This window comes from Alligator sinensis, unplaced genomic scaffold (genome assembly GCF_000455745.1).
Source record: "Alligator sinensis unplaced genomic scaffold, ASM45574v1 scaffold188_1, whole genome shotgun sequence".
Lineage (NCBI taxonomy): Eukaryota > Metazoa > Chordata > Crocodylia > Alligatoridae > Alligator > Alligator sinensis.
The window spans coordinates 3,786,783-3,803,638 of NW_005841903.1; the positions used below are offsets into that span (position 1 = coordinate 3,786,783).

General features: G+C 43.1%; 1 protein-coding gene across 6 annotated transcripts in view; it reads left to right on the forward strand.

The window, feature by feature from the left end:
- Positions 1-16,856, forward strand: part of DLG5 (discs large MAGUK scaffold protein 5) — a 134,440-nt gene that overhangs the window by 42,523 nt on the left and 75,061 nt on the right. For 5 of the 6 annotated variants that reach the window (XM_025197712.1, XM_025197713.1, XM_025197715.1 and 2 more), the window contains exons 3-5: positions 5,417-5,582; positions 12,788-12,931; positions 15,866-16,049. In XM_025197712.1, coding sequence (XP_025053497.1) covers positions 5,417-5,582; positions 12,788-12,931; positions 15,866-16,049 — 494 coding nt within the window. Of the gene's footprint in view, positions 1-5,416; positions 5,583-12,787; positions 12,932-15,865; positions 16,050-16,856 lie in introns of those variants that run through there. The other variant, XM_025197717.1, reaches the window with a different exon arrangement.

The window sequence follows — 16,856 nt, forward strand, 5'->3', positions numbered from 1 at the left end:
TGGGGCTGCAGCCACCCCAAATTTCACCGTAGCCTCCCCCATCCCCTCCCAGCTGCCTGCCATGAGCGTAGCACGGTATGGCTCCCAACTGCAGCCCACCCTGCCCCACCCTATGCAGATCCAGGGGCACCCCAGCCATGCTTTCCTGCATAAGCAGCAGGAACATAGGTGGGAGCCACTAGACAAACGGCACATAGTGGTGGGAGCTGCTCCCCACCTCGCCAGACGAGCTGTTCCCCCATCCCCTCCCAGCTGCCTGCCATGAGCGTAGCACGGTATGGCTCCCAACTGCAGCCCACCCTGCCCCACCCTATGCAGATCCAGGGGCACCCCAGCCATGCTTTCCTGCATAAGCAGCAGGAACATAGGTGGGAGCCACTAGACAAACGGCACATAGTGGTGGGAGCTGCTCCCCACCTCGCCAGACGAGCTGTGGCTCCATCCAATACCAGCCCTGCTCTGACTTGGCAAGCACCTACCCCAGCCCCACTCTCTCACTCACTGCGGGGGGTATTGATCTGCCCCCTATGCCCCTTCCCTCTCCCTCCTCTTTCACCACAACAGACTTACCAGCTGGACTCAGCTGTATCAGAAATCAGATAGGTATTGGCCGATATGCCTCCTTAAAAATCGGCTATCGGTATCAGCCCCCGAAATGTCCATCAGTGCACCCCTAGTTTTTGACAAATCCAGTTTGTATGAAAAAAACAGTTAAGTTGCTGAAAGGCAGCATAATATAGATAATGGATCTTTTGCCTTTAGGCTTTTGCTTGCTAAGACCAATATGATTGGTTAAAGTGTAGAAAGGAAACACTGTTGTGTAAAGTATTCAGTTAGGTGGAAAAAGAATACAGAGCTAGAAGCACAGGTCACTTTATTTACATTGCATCAAGACGTCAGATGAAATTAGTGATTTTTAGCATTCATCTAGAAAAGTCTCTTTTAAGGGGAAATGAAGAATATTGATTTTTTTCCTATGAACTAAAAGCTTACTGAGGATATTTGGCGCATATGCAAGTTGCACTTAATAGCACAAAAGGTCTCATAGCATTATTGAAAATGTAAGGCTCTTATTAAATTGAGCAAAGATAAGCTTCTTGGATTTCTATGTGAGGATGAGGGGGAACTGTCTGGATTATGTAAACCTATTTTTACACAAGATGAAGGGCATAAATCTTTGATCTAATATTTCACTGAAAAATATCTCACTTGCTTTACTTTGTCAGTACTTCAGAAACAAAAGCTTACTACAGATGCATGGAAGTCGCTGTTCTATCCAGCAGGTTTTAAAATGTTGAGATCACAACTTTTACTGAAAGTATTTATTAAACTGACAGTTCACTGGATTAAAAATAGTAGATGTTGTCCAGTTTTGAGACTTAAGGCAATATACATGAAGGAGTTTGTCATAGAAGTTGTATGGCTGCTATGCTGCATTTCTGACCTGGAAACCAGTATTCCTCAGTTTAAATTTTTAACTGTCCACAAGGATGTTCTAGTCAAAGAAGGTTATAATGTATCTGGGCGTTGCCACCTGGGTCACAAAGAATGTGGTTGGGGAATAAAGAATATCTCTCATCACTTGAACTTGCTTGAATTCCTAGCCCAACCTTAATCTCAGATTTTACACAGTTCATAAATGAAACAGACACTGCCCTGGGGTCAGTCTTTACTTAATTATGGACTCTTCTTGACCAAATAGCTTTTTCTTCATCATCAGACATGTAGATTGCCTTGTGCACCATGTACGTAGAGCCAATTATCAAAGTCTTATTTGGCGAAGTGCACTTGCCCCTAAACCAACATTGCCATACCCTGACCAGTGTGGTTGACAAGCTGAAAATGACAGTTATGTTCCTATCATAAACATGCTTGAACCATTACCTGCAGAATACCGTTGAATAACACATTGCAAGTGCACGATGGAATGCCATAGGAGTGCTCCAGTAGAGATTTTTGGGGCTGATACTAATAGCTGATTTTTAAGGAGGCATATCAGCTGATAGGGATCCGATTTCCGATACATCATGGACAGCTGCGTGCAGCTGGTGAGTCTGTTTTGGGGGAAGGAAAGGGGGGCAGCTCAAGGCCCCTGCGGTGAGGGAGAGAGTGGTGCAGGGGCCGGGGCAGGTGCTGTCCAGCCGGGGCACAGCGTGAGACCGAGCCGTGGCTTGTCTGGGAGGTAATGGGAGGGTGGGGCACCTCCCACTGCTGTGTACACCCTGGGAGGGCATGGGGGTGGGGAGCAGCTTGTGCCCTCGGATCTCCGCAGGATGGGTTGCCTCGGCAGAATGGGATTGGGGCTGGGGCTGTGCCAGGCTTTTCTCGGCAGGGGCTGGCTAGGCTTTGCTTGGGGCAGGCGGTGCCAGCTCTTGGAAGGGGGCTACGGTGGCGGGGGGGCGCTGCAGCTACCCCAAAATTGGTTGTACCCACCCCCCCTCACAGTGCCACCACCACGTGCCCCAAGTGCAGCCCAGCCCCCGCTGAAAAGAGCCTCCTGCAACACCCCACCCTGCCCCACCCCACACAGATCTGGGGGCATGCCCCCCCGTGCTCTTCCAGGGTGCATGCAGCAGTGGGAGCCATGCCTCCCACATGAGCTGTGGCGCTGTCCCGTACCCCACCCCACCCTGCCTGGGCAGTGCCTACCCCAGCGCCACTCCCTCCCTCACCATGGGGCCCTTGATCTGCTCCCTGACAACCTTTCCCTCCCCACTCCCCTTCCACCACAACAGACTTACCAGCTGCATGCAGCTCTCCAAGCTGCTGGACTGTGCTCCTCATCGCCTCTGCGCTGCACTGCAGTGGCACGCATGCACAGGCCATTTATTGGCCATGTCGTTGGCCACAACTGCTCGATTTCTGATAGCCAATTTTTTTATATCTGTGCTGATCTGATATCAGATTGATGTATAAGTGCACCTTTAGAATGCCACGGACCATCATGCTCATGCAAGCAGGTTAATGTGCCATGCACTCATGGCTGCCCGTGCTATGAAACAGCATGTTGCAATCTGTATAATAACTACAGGGATTCAGAATTGGGTTCAAGTGATGAAGAAATATGAAAAACTGCAATTACCCATTGTATTAATGTTATTACACTTATATTACCATTGGGTTAGACTATTACATTTTCCCATTGCCTGGAGCTGAACTTATGTCTGTGTGTTTCATTGCCACTGAGTTATTAATATCTGACTTATCTGCATTTTGAAAAAAAACTGTACAGGTTTATTCAATATACCTTGAACAAATAGGCTAGCCTGGGGTTATAATGTCTTCAGTACTGTAGGCCTGCTTTGAAATTTGTAGTGATAGGATAGTAACATCTTTTACTAGGTTTTTTTAATTGCATTGAATCAATCCATTAAATGGATTGTCCATCATTAAACAACTGCCAAAAATAGCTTGTGCTCAGCAATGGAAACCAACTGATTAAATGCAGCCAACTCTGAGCATAACTATGAAACACATGACCCCATATGGGGTAAACATACAAATGGGCACTATTTTATATTTCATTTTAAGGGCCAGACCGGTTCCGGGTTCAATTGGGCAAAGCCCAGTAGTCAAGTTCCAAAATTGACTGAGCAGATCTGTCATCAAGTTTTTGTGGCTCTACCACTGGGCAAGTATCTTCCCTCTGGACCCATTGGTCTGGGGCTTCAGATACTCCCCAAATGTAGGCAGGCATCGTACTTATAAACCCCAGGCCCAGAGACCTTGGGTGTCAGATGCCCCCCAGTCTCAAAGATCTTGGCGAAAAGGCTATATTGGGCAAACATACTAATGGGCACCTACCACAAGGATAGTGCAGTCCATCTGAATAAGATATATGCTAGTTCCCATTGTGTGCAGTCCCCCTCAACGCTGACTCTTTTCCAAGTCATGGTGATCTACTACATTAAATACATTTAGACTTCTGCATCACCTGGGTAAGTCATCAAAGTCACAGTTTTCTAATTGCTATTAATTTCATGGTTCCTGTGCTCCAGTGTTGAGATACTACATACTTTTCAGAAATGCTGATAGTCCACTGACTTCTTTTGGGGAGGTTGTGGGTGGAAGCACTTTTGAAAAAACACATTGTTTGAAAGTAGTGTCCAAAATCAAAAGCACTTCTGAAAATTCTGTCTTACATTTAGCAATCCTGGAAATGGGGTAAATTAACTATCTGCATAATATGTTTTAGGTCCTTATGTGAAAATGTATCTGATGATAATAAAAGTATTAAGCACATATTAAGTCTTTATCCACTTGAAAATAATCCATTTTTTTTAAAATTGTACCTCAAGCTGACTGTCATCTTTTTTCCTTGTGAGTGCATATAGAGAACTGCAAATTCTAATCTAAATTATAATTCATATTTGCAACTTACATATCACTATTTGCTATCATGCATCTAAAATTAGAATCAGACGTTTAGCTGGCAGAACTAAATTTACAGATTAATTTAGTGCCAGAAAGTAGTGCAACAAAATATATCAGATTAACACATCATAACTAGAAATTAACCTCTTTATCAAGTCATCTAATCCAAGGAATGTTTGTGCAGGGAATGTGCATTGTAATTAGCTACTGACAGTTTAAAAAAAAAAGAGAGAGATTGAGTAGGCTGTATAAACATGTACTCATTTAATGTATGATGAAGTGTTAGGGATGATCTGCTGTTTAATTCAGTTTGATGTAAAGGTGGTTTACTCATCTAGGGAAACAATATTTAAGTGCAAAAGATTCCTTGTGTTATACTATTTATTTTGAAGTAAAATGGTTCAAGTTGACTGGGCTGATTTATTGAGGGGCAAAATTGCTTTTTCACTTTGTATATTCCTGTTCTGATTTGATAATAATACTTAGCAATTTAGAGGCTTTTTCTGCTTTCTTGGTCTATGATGTTTGGGCATGGATTCTTTCCTGGCAGCCAAACTGAAGCTTGAGACTCTGCCCCAAATCTATCTTTGGTGTTCCATATTTTATTTTTGGATTATGATGCTTCACTAAAGAGTAGAAAATGCTCCACCATTGTGTACAGGACCATTACCCCTATTAGTAATAGTAGGGGTTTCCAACAAGTTACCAGGCGTCTACCTATTGTCTCTTACTCTGCATAAAATGTAATGTAATTCCAGCATGTTAATTTGTTTATGACTGATAGGGAGATAAAGAACTCTTATCTTGCAAACTGATTTGTTTAGTTGGACACCTTTGCCCATAGAGAATCTAATTGAATTCTCTGGTGTCCCTCACAAGCCATCTTGCAACCCTACTGTTTTTTTAAACAAGACCTCTGTAAATACTTATGCACGATTCTTATTAGCTTTGCTGGTTTTAATGAAACTACGTTGTTTGTTCAAGTGGGAGAATTTTTTGAACATTGTGGTTCTAATGCTTGTAATTCTAATGTTCTTATCAGGTACGACAGGCAAAGCATCGTCCCCACCTCCTGTTTTAGACACAAGGCAGATGAGTGAGAAACTAGAGACTATTTTATTTCAGCTACGCCAGGTGACCCGTGAGAGGGATGAATTGCGAAAGCGCCTTGCACTTTCATCTCCCGGCTCAACCTTTGATGACTGCAGGTAATGATATGTGCTCTCCCTTCCCACCTCTACATTTGAATCCTGTTTTAAATTATGTTGAATCTTTGTGCTTAGGTTTGCATGAGTTTTATTGACTTCACTAATGACTAGAGCTGTTTACACACTTTTACAGTATACTTGCTTACCAGGGAGAGCCCGAAGTTTCCTGTTTGGCTTTGCAGAGATAGGACTTGCCATATAAAATGGATAGGGGGCTTCCCAGCAGTGGTTAATGGAGGAAGGAAGGTGGACAGCACACTTAAATAATGGGAAACAGGGAATGATAGTGTGTTGTGTAATTTTGAACACCCCCAAATTGAAGTGCTCAGTACTTGCCTCAATAAATTAATGTTAGACAGCCCCCTATACTCATTGTTTTGATTTAGAGAAGGGACTGTCCAGCAATCCATTATTATAGGAGTGGTGGGGGGGAAGTGATTGAGAGTGTGAAGTTAAGAGGCCAGAAGTGATTAGCTGTGTGGGAGACCTAACTGATTTATTTTTGGACAGCAAGGATATGATACTGTTTAAAAACCTGGCTTTCCAATGGTATGGGTGGCCAGCTGGTTTTTACTTTGGCTAATGACATTCTAGTAAATTCTTGTCTAAGTATAGTATACTCAGGGCGTCTTTCTGACCAAACATCACCGTCACAGACTGAAATTCAGCTGCAAAGCACAGATGTATGGAAGTTCTTAAAGAAATTGGTTAGCTGCTTTCTGCCTCGTTTCTCTTTTTTGGTGATTGTGGGATACCACTGTAATGTATACTGTTATCAGCAGTATAACTTAACTGTTAACTTGTAGTCCTTATGTATGCATTCAGGATTTGGACTGGTGAACTGAAAAAGGAAGTGTTCTTTCCCAGTACCTGTCCCCTTATTTAACTATCCTGCCTTTTCTCACAGGCCTGGTGTCAGGCTTGTTCAATGAGCATAGAACACTTTGACTGTTAATATATATTTTGTCAAAGGATGGCAGAGTAACATTACCTCTAATTTTAGGCAAATTTTGAAATTCTTTTATACCTTTCACTCTGTCCTTACCCAGGCAGAACTCTCATAAAACCAGTGGAATTTGCCTAAATCTGGAGTTGAGGGTTAAGTTGCCTTAATGTTGTAATACATTACAATTCTTAGAAGTCAAGATTCATAGATTATAGAGTCAGAAGGGACCCAATGGATCATCGTGTCAAACCCCTGCCCCTGGCAGGAAAGAGGACTCAGGTTAGAAGACCCCGGCCAGGTGATTGTCAAGCCTCCTCTTGAAGACCTCCAAGTTAGGTGATACCACCACCTCTCTTGGAAGCCCATTCCAGACTCTGGCCACCCTTATTGTAAAAAATGTCTTCCTAATGTCTAACCTAAATCTACTCTCCACTAGTTTGCACCCATTATTCCTAATTAATCCCTGCGGCACTCTGGTAAACAGCTCATCCTACTAATATAAACTTGCATTTAAATTGCCAAGATTTCCTCTTTGACTGTTAAATCAATCCACTGCTACAAATGTAGAAAATTATGAGTTTTAACATGCTTAAGAATAACTTTTTAGAATAAATATTGTTGTTGAGCAGTGTTTGGACCATCTATATTAACAGAGGGAGCTTGGCTTCCAAACAACTAAAGAGATTTCAGAAGTAGGAAATGAATTAATATTAAGAGGTTACTTTTTCTCTTGTTAAACAAAATGAAACACTTCTCTATGTGAGAAAACAGGCAAGCAATTTTATGCTACTCTGTTTCTCAGTGGGAGCATCTACACAAGATATTTACTGCATAGTTAACTAATAAACTGTGCAGCAAACATCTTAGCGCCTACACGTGCGCCCCTGTTAGGGTGCACAAAACTAATAAACGCCGCAGCAGGGTAGTACTTATAAAATACAAGTACCACCCTACTGCAGAGTTTTTTTGTGCGCAGCAGCATGTGTATAGATGCTACCCCGGCTGGCTGAGGCACAGGGTTTCTCAGTGTGGAGCTAGCTGGCAGGCAGCCCCACGCTGAGGCACCCTGCGCCCCAGGCAGCTGCTCAGCCGCACATGGAAGTGAGGAGAGCATCTGCTAAAGGGACAAAAGTTGGCCCCAGATTTTGTAAATTTTCATTCTTAAATGGTGTAATCTGAAAGAGAAATATTACACCTAAGATTTTACTCTGTCACCACTATGTGGACATTTAAGAAACAGACGGGCAACCCAGAATGAGATCCCAATAAAGTGATTGAAAGCTATTGTGACATATAACACTTTTATTTGGGCCAGGTGCATGGGTAAAGGGAAATGGTTACTTCAGGCATGTGCATGTTGCCATCATAGCAAATGTTAAGTGAACTCCAGCATCAACAGATACTATTTCTTAGGAGAGCTGTAGAAGTGATATATGATGTGCTAAATCTAACACTTTTGCTGAGGGATAATATGTTGCTTGTGTTAACATTGTATCTGTCACTGACTGTGTGCACTTGGGCATGCACTGTGCAGCAGTCACGCATTTAGAAAACGCAGAAAGCATTTGGCCAAAGGGTTTTACATACCTGAGGTGTACTGCTTATGCTTAAAGCTGTTATTTGAGATGTCGTAATATAGTTTCTTTCTATAGAGCAGGGGTTGTCAACCAGGGGTACTTTGAAAGGTCCTGTGGGTACATGGGAGTGGGCAAGGGCGGAGCACTGCAACCCCTGCCGCTGCCTCACAGGAGCAGGCCCAGGGTGGAGCCGAGAGCAGGGCCACACAGAGGCTGCACTGCCACCACTCACCACGCCCCCACTCTGTGTCTGTCCACTCGCCCCCCCACTCCATGTCCGGCCTCTCGCCATGCCCCTCCCCCACAGTACACTTATTAAAAAAAGGGGGCTGCCGGGGGTATACTTATTAAAAGAGGTTGAAAACCCCTGCTATAGAGAACTGACACAAAAAATGAAAGCTGCTGTTTGGAGCACATGCAAGATTGCAAGTGGGGGTGAGGTAATGAACATAAACATTTTCAGGCTTCTGGCAGGGCATTGCCCACTCCCAGCTCTTACCCCTACTTGCGTCCCACCTCATTGTCCACCTTTCTCCTGCACAGTCTGACAGCTTTACCTCTCTCATGGTACACTTGTCAGGCACACAGTAGAAACATACTACATAGCTCTGTATGTGCTAGATCCACAACACTCACAGTATAGCCATGTTTGCATGTCCCCCATCTCTCAGCCATGCAGATGAGAAGGCCTGCAGTGCTGCTGTAAGATAACTATATACTCCTTCCTCTTCTGTAACTAGCATACACAGAAAAGCATGGTACGGGAAGTATTCAGGGAAGGGAGGAAGGTATCAGTTGATCCTGCTCTGAATCTAACCATGTGGCCCACTTGCACAACTGACCAGACAGTTGCAGCCTGCTGGTTGAGAAACGCTGATCTACATACCAAGCCCCAGTACCATTGTATTTAATTTTACTTTTGCATAAGAAGATCAACTTGTGGAAACTTATATTGTGTTTTTTTATTTATTTATAAGAGTCCACTACAAATTCTGTGTTTGCTCTAGATATTAGCTTCACTGGAGCTTATAAGTGAAGAAATATCCATATGCACTTCATCATTTCAGTGATGTAAAGAAATGCTGGCGTTTGCTTATGAGAGTAGCTTATTTGCCCATTGATTAAATCTTGCATATTGAAATAGTTTATGAGAATATACATTTTAGATTGCAAGCTTAATGTGAACATATGCTAATAGAACTCAGTAAACTGTAGTGCATTCAGCAGGATTTAAAATGCACTTCATTTAACATAATTGTAATGATTGTTTTGTACAGATGGCACTGCTTTCAATTACTTTACCCTAAAGTCTCATTTAAATCAATACTAGAGTTATGAGTGGTTGTGTCAAAGGTGTAAACAGTTGCAAAATTAGTTTTATTTTTGATAGTTTGGATTATATTTTAAGAAGGAATGTCTGCATAACAGTTGATAATGATCATTTTTCATATATCACTCTTCTTTTCCTTGGCATTCCTAAAGGGAGAACATGTACAAAATATTGTTTTTCAAAGTCTGAGTTTTGCCATTGGAAGCTCAGATATTCTATTAGATTATTTTTTATCTGAAGACCTCATGCTACAGAGCAAATAAAAAATATTGTCCCTAAAATAAGATGCCTTGGTATTGTGTGTATACGTTGTTGGGTTTGTAAATCTTATAGGATCACTATTTTATTTATACTTCTTTCAGCAATTCAGCTATGCAAAACTGTTTTCATTCTCGCTCATCAGCTGAACTGCCAGCTAAGGTAGAGTTCCAGAATCTTTATTGGTGTCTGTGTATGAGGCAGAAGGAACTCTAATTACTTTTCAGGCTGAATTTGCAGTGTAGTCATTTAGGATAGGGGTTGAAGTGGAGGATGTGGAAGAAATGTGCCCTTTACTGGCAACTGAGCAAATTCAATTGGAAACTAAGCAGTGTCAAAAAGAAAGCAGAGAGTTCCATAAGCTCTGTTCATTGCCTATAGGTTTGTTCAATTTTAGGAGACCCAGGAGAAAGATCACATGAGCAACTGTCAAAAGTTTCATTGTGAAACCAGAAAATTCAGTCTTGGAAAAATATTGTGGCTATCTAGACAAAAAGTAAAGAATTCAGTTTAGAGTTGATTTAAGAGCTTATAGGCTGAAAGCACGTTAAAACAAAATTCTGCTAGTAAGCGTTGGTAAACCAGAAATTATCAGTATTTCACATGATCTCAGGTTTTCCAAGTGTTTTTTCCAAGTTATCTTACAGTAAGTCTGTTTTGCTAGTGTGTGCACATACACATGCATGCTTCAGTTTCATGGTGCATAGTCAACTGCTAGCCAAGATAGGTAATTTTATTGTTTTTTTTTCCCCTCATGTTTCCTCCTCCCCCTCCCCACCCAGTCTACTCTGGGTAGACTTAATTTCTACCCTTTTAAGATTTCTTGATTGACACACATTTTGTGCACTTCATTAGTAGGGGTGTGTGAAGCAGCCACTAATGAGATTCAGATTCGGCCCAAATTGGGGACAGTCATTCGCTTCCTTGATTCGGATCACTGTCCCTGATTCAGTTAATCTGAATCTGAAGATTCAATGCTGATTTGAAGAATCAGTGATTTGGACATAGACACAGCTTTAAATGTTTTTTCTACATACCTCGAGGTACCAGGCACGGCTCATGAACGGTTCGATGGTGGGGTGGATGGAGCATCCCACAAGAGCGTGGGGGGCTCCCCCATGTGTTCGGCAGCCAACCCGGAAGTGGACCAGAAGTAGGTCCGCTTCCAGGGAGTGCGCAGGGGCCCCTCACAAACTCCCCTCCTGCCCCCCCCCCCCCCAGCTTGACAATCAGCTGCGGGGGACCCTGGGTACCCCCCAGACCCAGGAGGTACCAGTCACTGAGCTGGGGTGACGCGGGGGCCCCTGCGCACTCTCCAGCAGACCCGGAAGTGGACTGGAAGTGCTTCTGGTCCACTTCCGGGTCTGCTGGAGAGTGCACTGGGGAGCGCCCCGTGCTTCTGTGGGACACTCCATGCACCCCAGCATCACAGCATTCATGATTTGCCTGATACCTAGAGGTATGTAGAAAAAATACTTAAAGCTGTGTCAATGTCCAACTTGCCTAATCTTTCCAAATCAATTCGGAGTGTTCCGGTTCAATTCTGAGAGATTAAAGGGTCCTCTGATTTGATTCGGAGATTCAGCCACCAAATCAGGCTTAATCTCCACCAAATCAAATCAGGGACTGAAGCTTTGCACAGCCCTACTTATTGGCCATTAGTAGAGTTTATATCTATTAAAAATGAATTGGGGATATATTTTTAAGTAAAATTATGGGCTGATGCATACAATTAAACTTGAGTCTGACCTCTGTTGTCATTCATTTATAATAGTTTAAACTAAGATCATAACACTTAGATATAGCAGCATGAGTTTAAAATAAGTGGATAAAATGTCAGATGTATTAAGTAGATACCTATTTGAATTCATTGAAAAAAACAGTGCTAACAGGATAACCCAGCAAAATAAGAATGAACTATGATTGTAGTAGAGGTGACAGGTTTATTCTGTAATAATGCTGTTGTCCATAGGAGAAGTACCCTAAGTTCGAAATATAAGTAAATCAGAATTTCTGTTAATGAAAGCAGAGTCTCCTTAGAGTGGTTATATTGCTTTGCAGTAAGTACTCTACTACTTCTTTGTAGCTTGTATAAATTCTAGCTTGAGACTGGCAATGGTTTCAATTCCCTGCTTTGCCATAAGCTGCCTCTGTGACCTTGGATGAGTCATTTGAGTATGTCTACACTGCATTACTCAGGCCAGCTTTAAACTACTAGCTGGCATGATGTGGTGCACTATAACAGCTTCATTCCTGCCAGTATCTGAGTTACCCAGATTAAAGGTAGCTAGGTTATGTCTACATATCTGGCCTTTCTTATGTCTACACCTTCTTACATCCCTGTAATCTTTCCTCCTATTTTTTTTATAGTGGAGATAATAGTACTTCCCTGTTTTAAGAGGGTTTGCAAGATTAAAATTGTAACATTAACAGTCTGTTTTATTTTAAGCCTTTCCCATCCATTTTGAGTTTGCCTTTTTCTTTGTTTCATTAACATTTAGAATATGTAATCTTGTACCCTGGTTTATATAGAGCCTGCTAGCAGGATGTTTTCTTATCCAGGTGTTTCAGTCCAAAGTTCACTTCTCCCTGTCAGTCCATGATAGCCTAGAATTGGCAGCCTTTATGGTTCTTCTCAGTTTTTCTAGAGCAGAAACTAGACCCTCGAGAATTTGCAATTGTTTTAAAGTATATTTTTAAAATTTCATTCATGTTTAAAGAGATTTGTGAACTTTACACTATAAAAAAATCTGTGTGTGTACAGATTCCACATTTTATATGCTGCTTAATTTCCTGTATAAATTCTGATGTTCTGGATATCTTTAATATTATACATATACTATATAGAGAAATTAATATCTCAGAAGAGAATTACAGGGATTTTTTCTTCTTGTTTTTTTGCTATTACTATGCATTGACAAAGGGTCAGTTCATGCATAATTTATACTTGCCACTCACTGTTTAAAAGCCACAGTATTTATAACAATCTCATGCTTTGGGGTGCTTTTTACTAACTATAACTGCATGGTCATTTTACAGTTCCTTGATTACTCTGTTGATTGAAATCTGGTTTTATTTTCTCCTTCCATGGCAGACCCAGCCCTAAACCAAATCACGATTATGAAAGATTGAAAATACAGTGCATGAAGGCCATGTCAGATTTGCAGTCTCTACAGAATCAACATACCAAGACGCTAAAAAGATGTGAAGAAGCTGCCAAAGAGGCAGATTTTTATCAGTAAGTAACATGCAATAAAGGTATGGAGAGCCAGCAATCTCAAATCATGTAACTGCATGGGACATGAGGTAGTTGGATCTCTGCTTCATTATCAGATAAGAAGCTACCCTGAATTTCAGGGCTGTTAATAGCCATTTATGAACATTTGGACTGATGCTCCAGATTTTGCTCCTTGAGGCTTGGGATCAGAAGTTACACAAACTGGTACAAGTGATCAGAAACCGGTTCAAATCTGTAGCACAACAGAAGTTTAGTGCACTTAAACCTCTTTCAAATGGCCAAAGCTGGTTTAAGATAAACGTGGTTGAATGTACATCAGCCTGAACTGATTTAGGTCAAATTGGTTTATAGAACTTCTGTCCCAGACCCCCTCCCGGTTCAAGTTAACTCAGTCCCTCAGCATCGCAGGATGCTTGGAGCCCTGGGCTGTGCTGTCTGTTCTAGCATAGCAGGGTTGGGGATCGCTGCTCCAGCTGGCTGAGAAAGGGGTGGGGATTGGAACTTGGCTCTGGACCCCAGGCAGGGGACAGCCCTCCAACTTTTTGCTCTGTTCTGCACTGGAACAGAGAGCCAGGGGGTGTGGCCAGGCCCTGGCCTGGGGCCAGCATACTGGGGGGAAGGGGGTTTAAACCCTTTCCCTGGCCTGCACAGGACCCCAGCTGGGGGTGGTGGAGCAGCCCCTGCCAGGCTTTTCCCAGTTCAAGTATAGGTGGGTGTATGGTCAGGCCCCAGCCCAGCTCCACAGGCTGAGGTGGGAGGCAGGTTAAAACCCCTCTCTGCCCTACACCAGACCCCAGCTGTGGTCTGTCTGGCTCTGGGGAGGCAATCCCTCTCAGGCTTTTTCCTGCTCTCCACCTAAGCGGAGATCATCATCATCATTTCCCCCCCCCCCGGCTCCTCGCCTCAGCGTGCCAGCCCCTGGCTGGGGGCAGTGCAGGCCAGGGTGAGGATTTATTACCCTCCCCCTCCTCCCCCATCATACTCAGCAGGCCAGCTAGGGCCTGGCCATGTCCCTGCCTCTGCTTGAGCTGGGGGGGTGGGGAAGCCTTGGAGGGCTTCTCTCTCAGCTTCCCTTCCTTCCCTTTGGCAATGGCTGGGAGGTGTGCTGTAGTGCCCCACAGCTTGTGGCCTGAGCCGCTACAGGCATGTGGCTGCATTTCTGGAATCAAAAGTACATATGTATTCATTTGCTGCTTGGTTCAATCTAGGCAGTTTAGACTAACCTACAAAGATTGAATCGATTCAGCCTCAGGTTTTTTGACTGTGTGTACTTAGCTTGAAAGTTGGCTGCTTTGTTAGAGCTCAGCAAGTCAACTGCATGTCTCATGTATAAAGTTCTTTAACAAGTCTTCCTGAGGAAGGATGGACATGGCTGGGTTTGGATACATTACTTGCATAAAGATGCACTGCACTTGTGTGCTTTTATCAGTATGTGGTCCTGACCTATGAATTGAGTGTATCAACTTTGTATGCTTAATCAAAGCTTCTGAAATTTAACGCTTCCCTGATCTTGAGACAGTTTTTATCCAACTGGATCTAGACCTGTATTTTTTTTTAAAGGCAATTTTGGATGGTACAAGTGGCACAGGAAGTCTCGGCACATGGCATATCGGGAAGGGACAGGCAGCACAGAGGCAGGTAGAGCAGGAAACAGAAAACAGAACAGCAGTTTGGGCAGGAGATGCAGGCAAGGGGCAGAAAGCAAAGCAACAGATCGGACAGGGAGCACAGAGCAAGAAGCGGCAAACTGTATGGGAAGCAGATCACTGGTACCTAGAGATGGTGTGGAGCTTAATTTGTGGCATGCCTGCAAAAGAGGTTGGCCCATGTAGTAGGCCATGCTTTTCAACTTTCATACTTTTTTGTGTGTTTATTCTCTTCTGTCTTCTAGAACCCTTTTCCAAAGAATTTGCAGTCTATGTAACATCTGAAAAACAGATTATACCAAGTGTAAAAATAACCTAAGTTTAATATGATCTACCAAAGGCTTAAGTTTTGGAACAAGTTGTTGCTGTATTCTTAATGATTTGTTAGTCCTTCAATGGGTCTAGGAAATGTAGTTAACTTTTTTTTTTTTTTACAGAGGGAGGAGAGTGCCTAAAGAGCTAAAACCAGTTTCACAGGGTTTTTCTTATGGTAAATTGATTCCACTCAGAAAAAAGAGAAACCACAGGCAGCAGTTTTATTATAGTGATTTTTCTTAAGCAGTAAAACCTGACTGTATCCCATTGTAAATCGTTAATTAGAAGTTTAACCCCATTTAATAATACCGTCTTGCTCTTCACCAAAAGCAATCTGCTCTAATGTTGGACAGTGAAACTGAATTACAATTTGGATGTGATTTTTTTTACTTTTAATTTTTAAATGAGAGTGTATTACTGTCACCTATTAAAAGTTATAATCCAGTTTTCCTAAGTTTGCTGGTAGCTTTATGTGCTTAGACTTTTTTTTTAAATGAACGCTTAAAGTGTCTTGTTTTTCTCTTTAACTATTAGGCAGACAGGGAGAGGAGGGGAGTCAGGGGTAGGGAGTGTCAAGAGCAAGTATCAGCAAATATATGGGATTTATTTTGAGTCCAAGATATTTTAACACTTGGAAATTTACTTTGGTGTCTGTTTAGTTGCTTGATCGTTGAAAAGATTGGTTGAAGAAATCCTTGTTGTGCATAAATCTAGAACCTCTCTTGATGTAGAGGGTTCCAGATACTTCACCTCCAGAAGGTTTTCATTATTCTGCTAGTCTTCAGTAGGATTTAGTGAAGTTGTGATACTTGAAATATTCAAATATAAAGAAATGGTTAATTAATTTAATTGTACCTGCATCTTTAATAATAAACTTTTCCTTGGTTTGAAATGATTTAGTGCACTAGCATGAGGAGGACTCCCTTGAATTTTTTTTTTTTATTTAAGTGCTGTTTATCTGTGTTATTGGCAGTACATTGCATAGTCGACTGCTGAGTGACCAGTCACAGCTGAAAGAGGACATGGATACCTTGAAGAGGAAGAACACACAGTTAGTACGAGAGCATAACCATCTCCAGCAATCATGTGAGGAAATGAAGAGACTTCATGATGAGGATCAAAAAGAGATAACGGACCTACGTAGCCAACAACAGCAGGTAGCCTGCAGTTTGTGTCATAAACAGTAGGAGAGTTTTCAGGCAACTCCAGCCTTATGCAACTGAGCTACTACTTATATACCATATGTACCCAAATCGAAGACAACTTCAATTTAAGATGCTCCTCCCCCCAGTTAGATTCTATGCATGAAAAATTATAAATTTGTTATGAATGTCCATGTATAGATTGTAATTAATAGAAAATAATCTATCTTTATGCCGGGGGGGGGGGGGGGGGGGGGGGGGGAGGGGCCAGGCCCCTGCCCCTTGTCCCCCTTTGCCTATCCCCTCCATGCCTGGGCCCCCTGTAACTACCACCCTGCATTGTGTTCCTCCATGTCTATGCCTGCTCCCTCTGCAGCCTGCCTCCCATGACTGCCTCCACTCCCTCCCTCTCCCCACACTCTTTACCTTCTGCTGCAGCTCTGCTCCTCCAAACCAGTTGGCAGCAGCACAGTCCTGACCCAGGCAGCCCAGCTAGGTCTGGTCAGTGCTGGAGGGACTGCAGCTAGAGCAAAAGGTAAGGTGGGGAGGGTAGCAGGGGATGGGAGCAGGCACAAGCATGGCGGGGGGGAGCAGGTTGCAGTTCCCCCTCCTACCCTGTGGTCTCCACCTGTGCTTCCCCTGGCTGGGTGGCCCTCCCTCGCCAAAGTTGACATTCCTGCCAGGGACAGGTGGTAGTTTGGTGTCGGCTTCAGCCCCGAGCCTGGAAGCCAAAGCCAGAGCTGAGTGACCTCCTGCCCTGGGCTTGTCCTCAAATCTAAGACTAGGCTTTTTTTCAACCCAGCCTCCCCCCCCCCCCCCCCC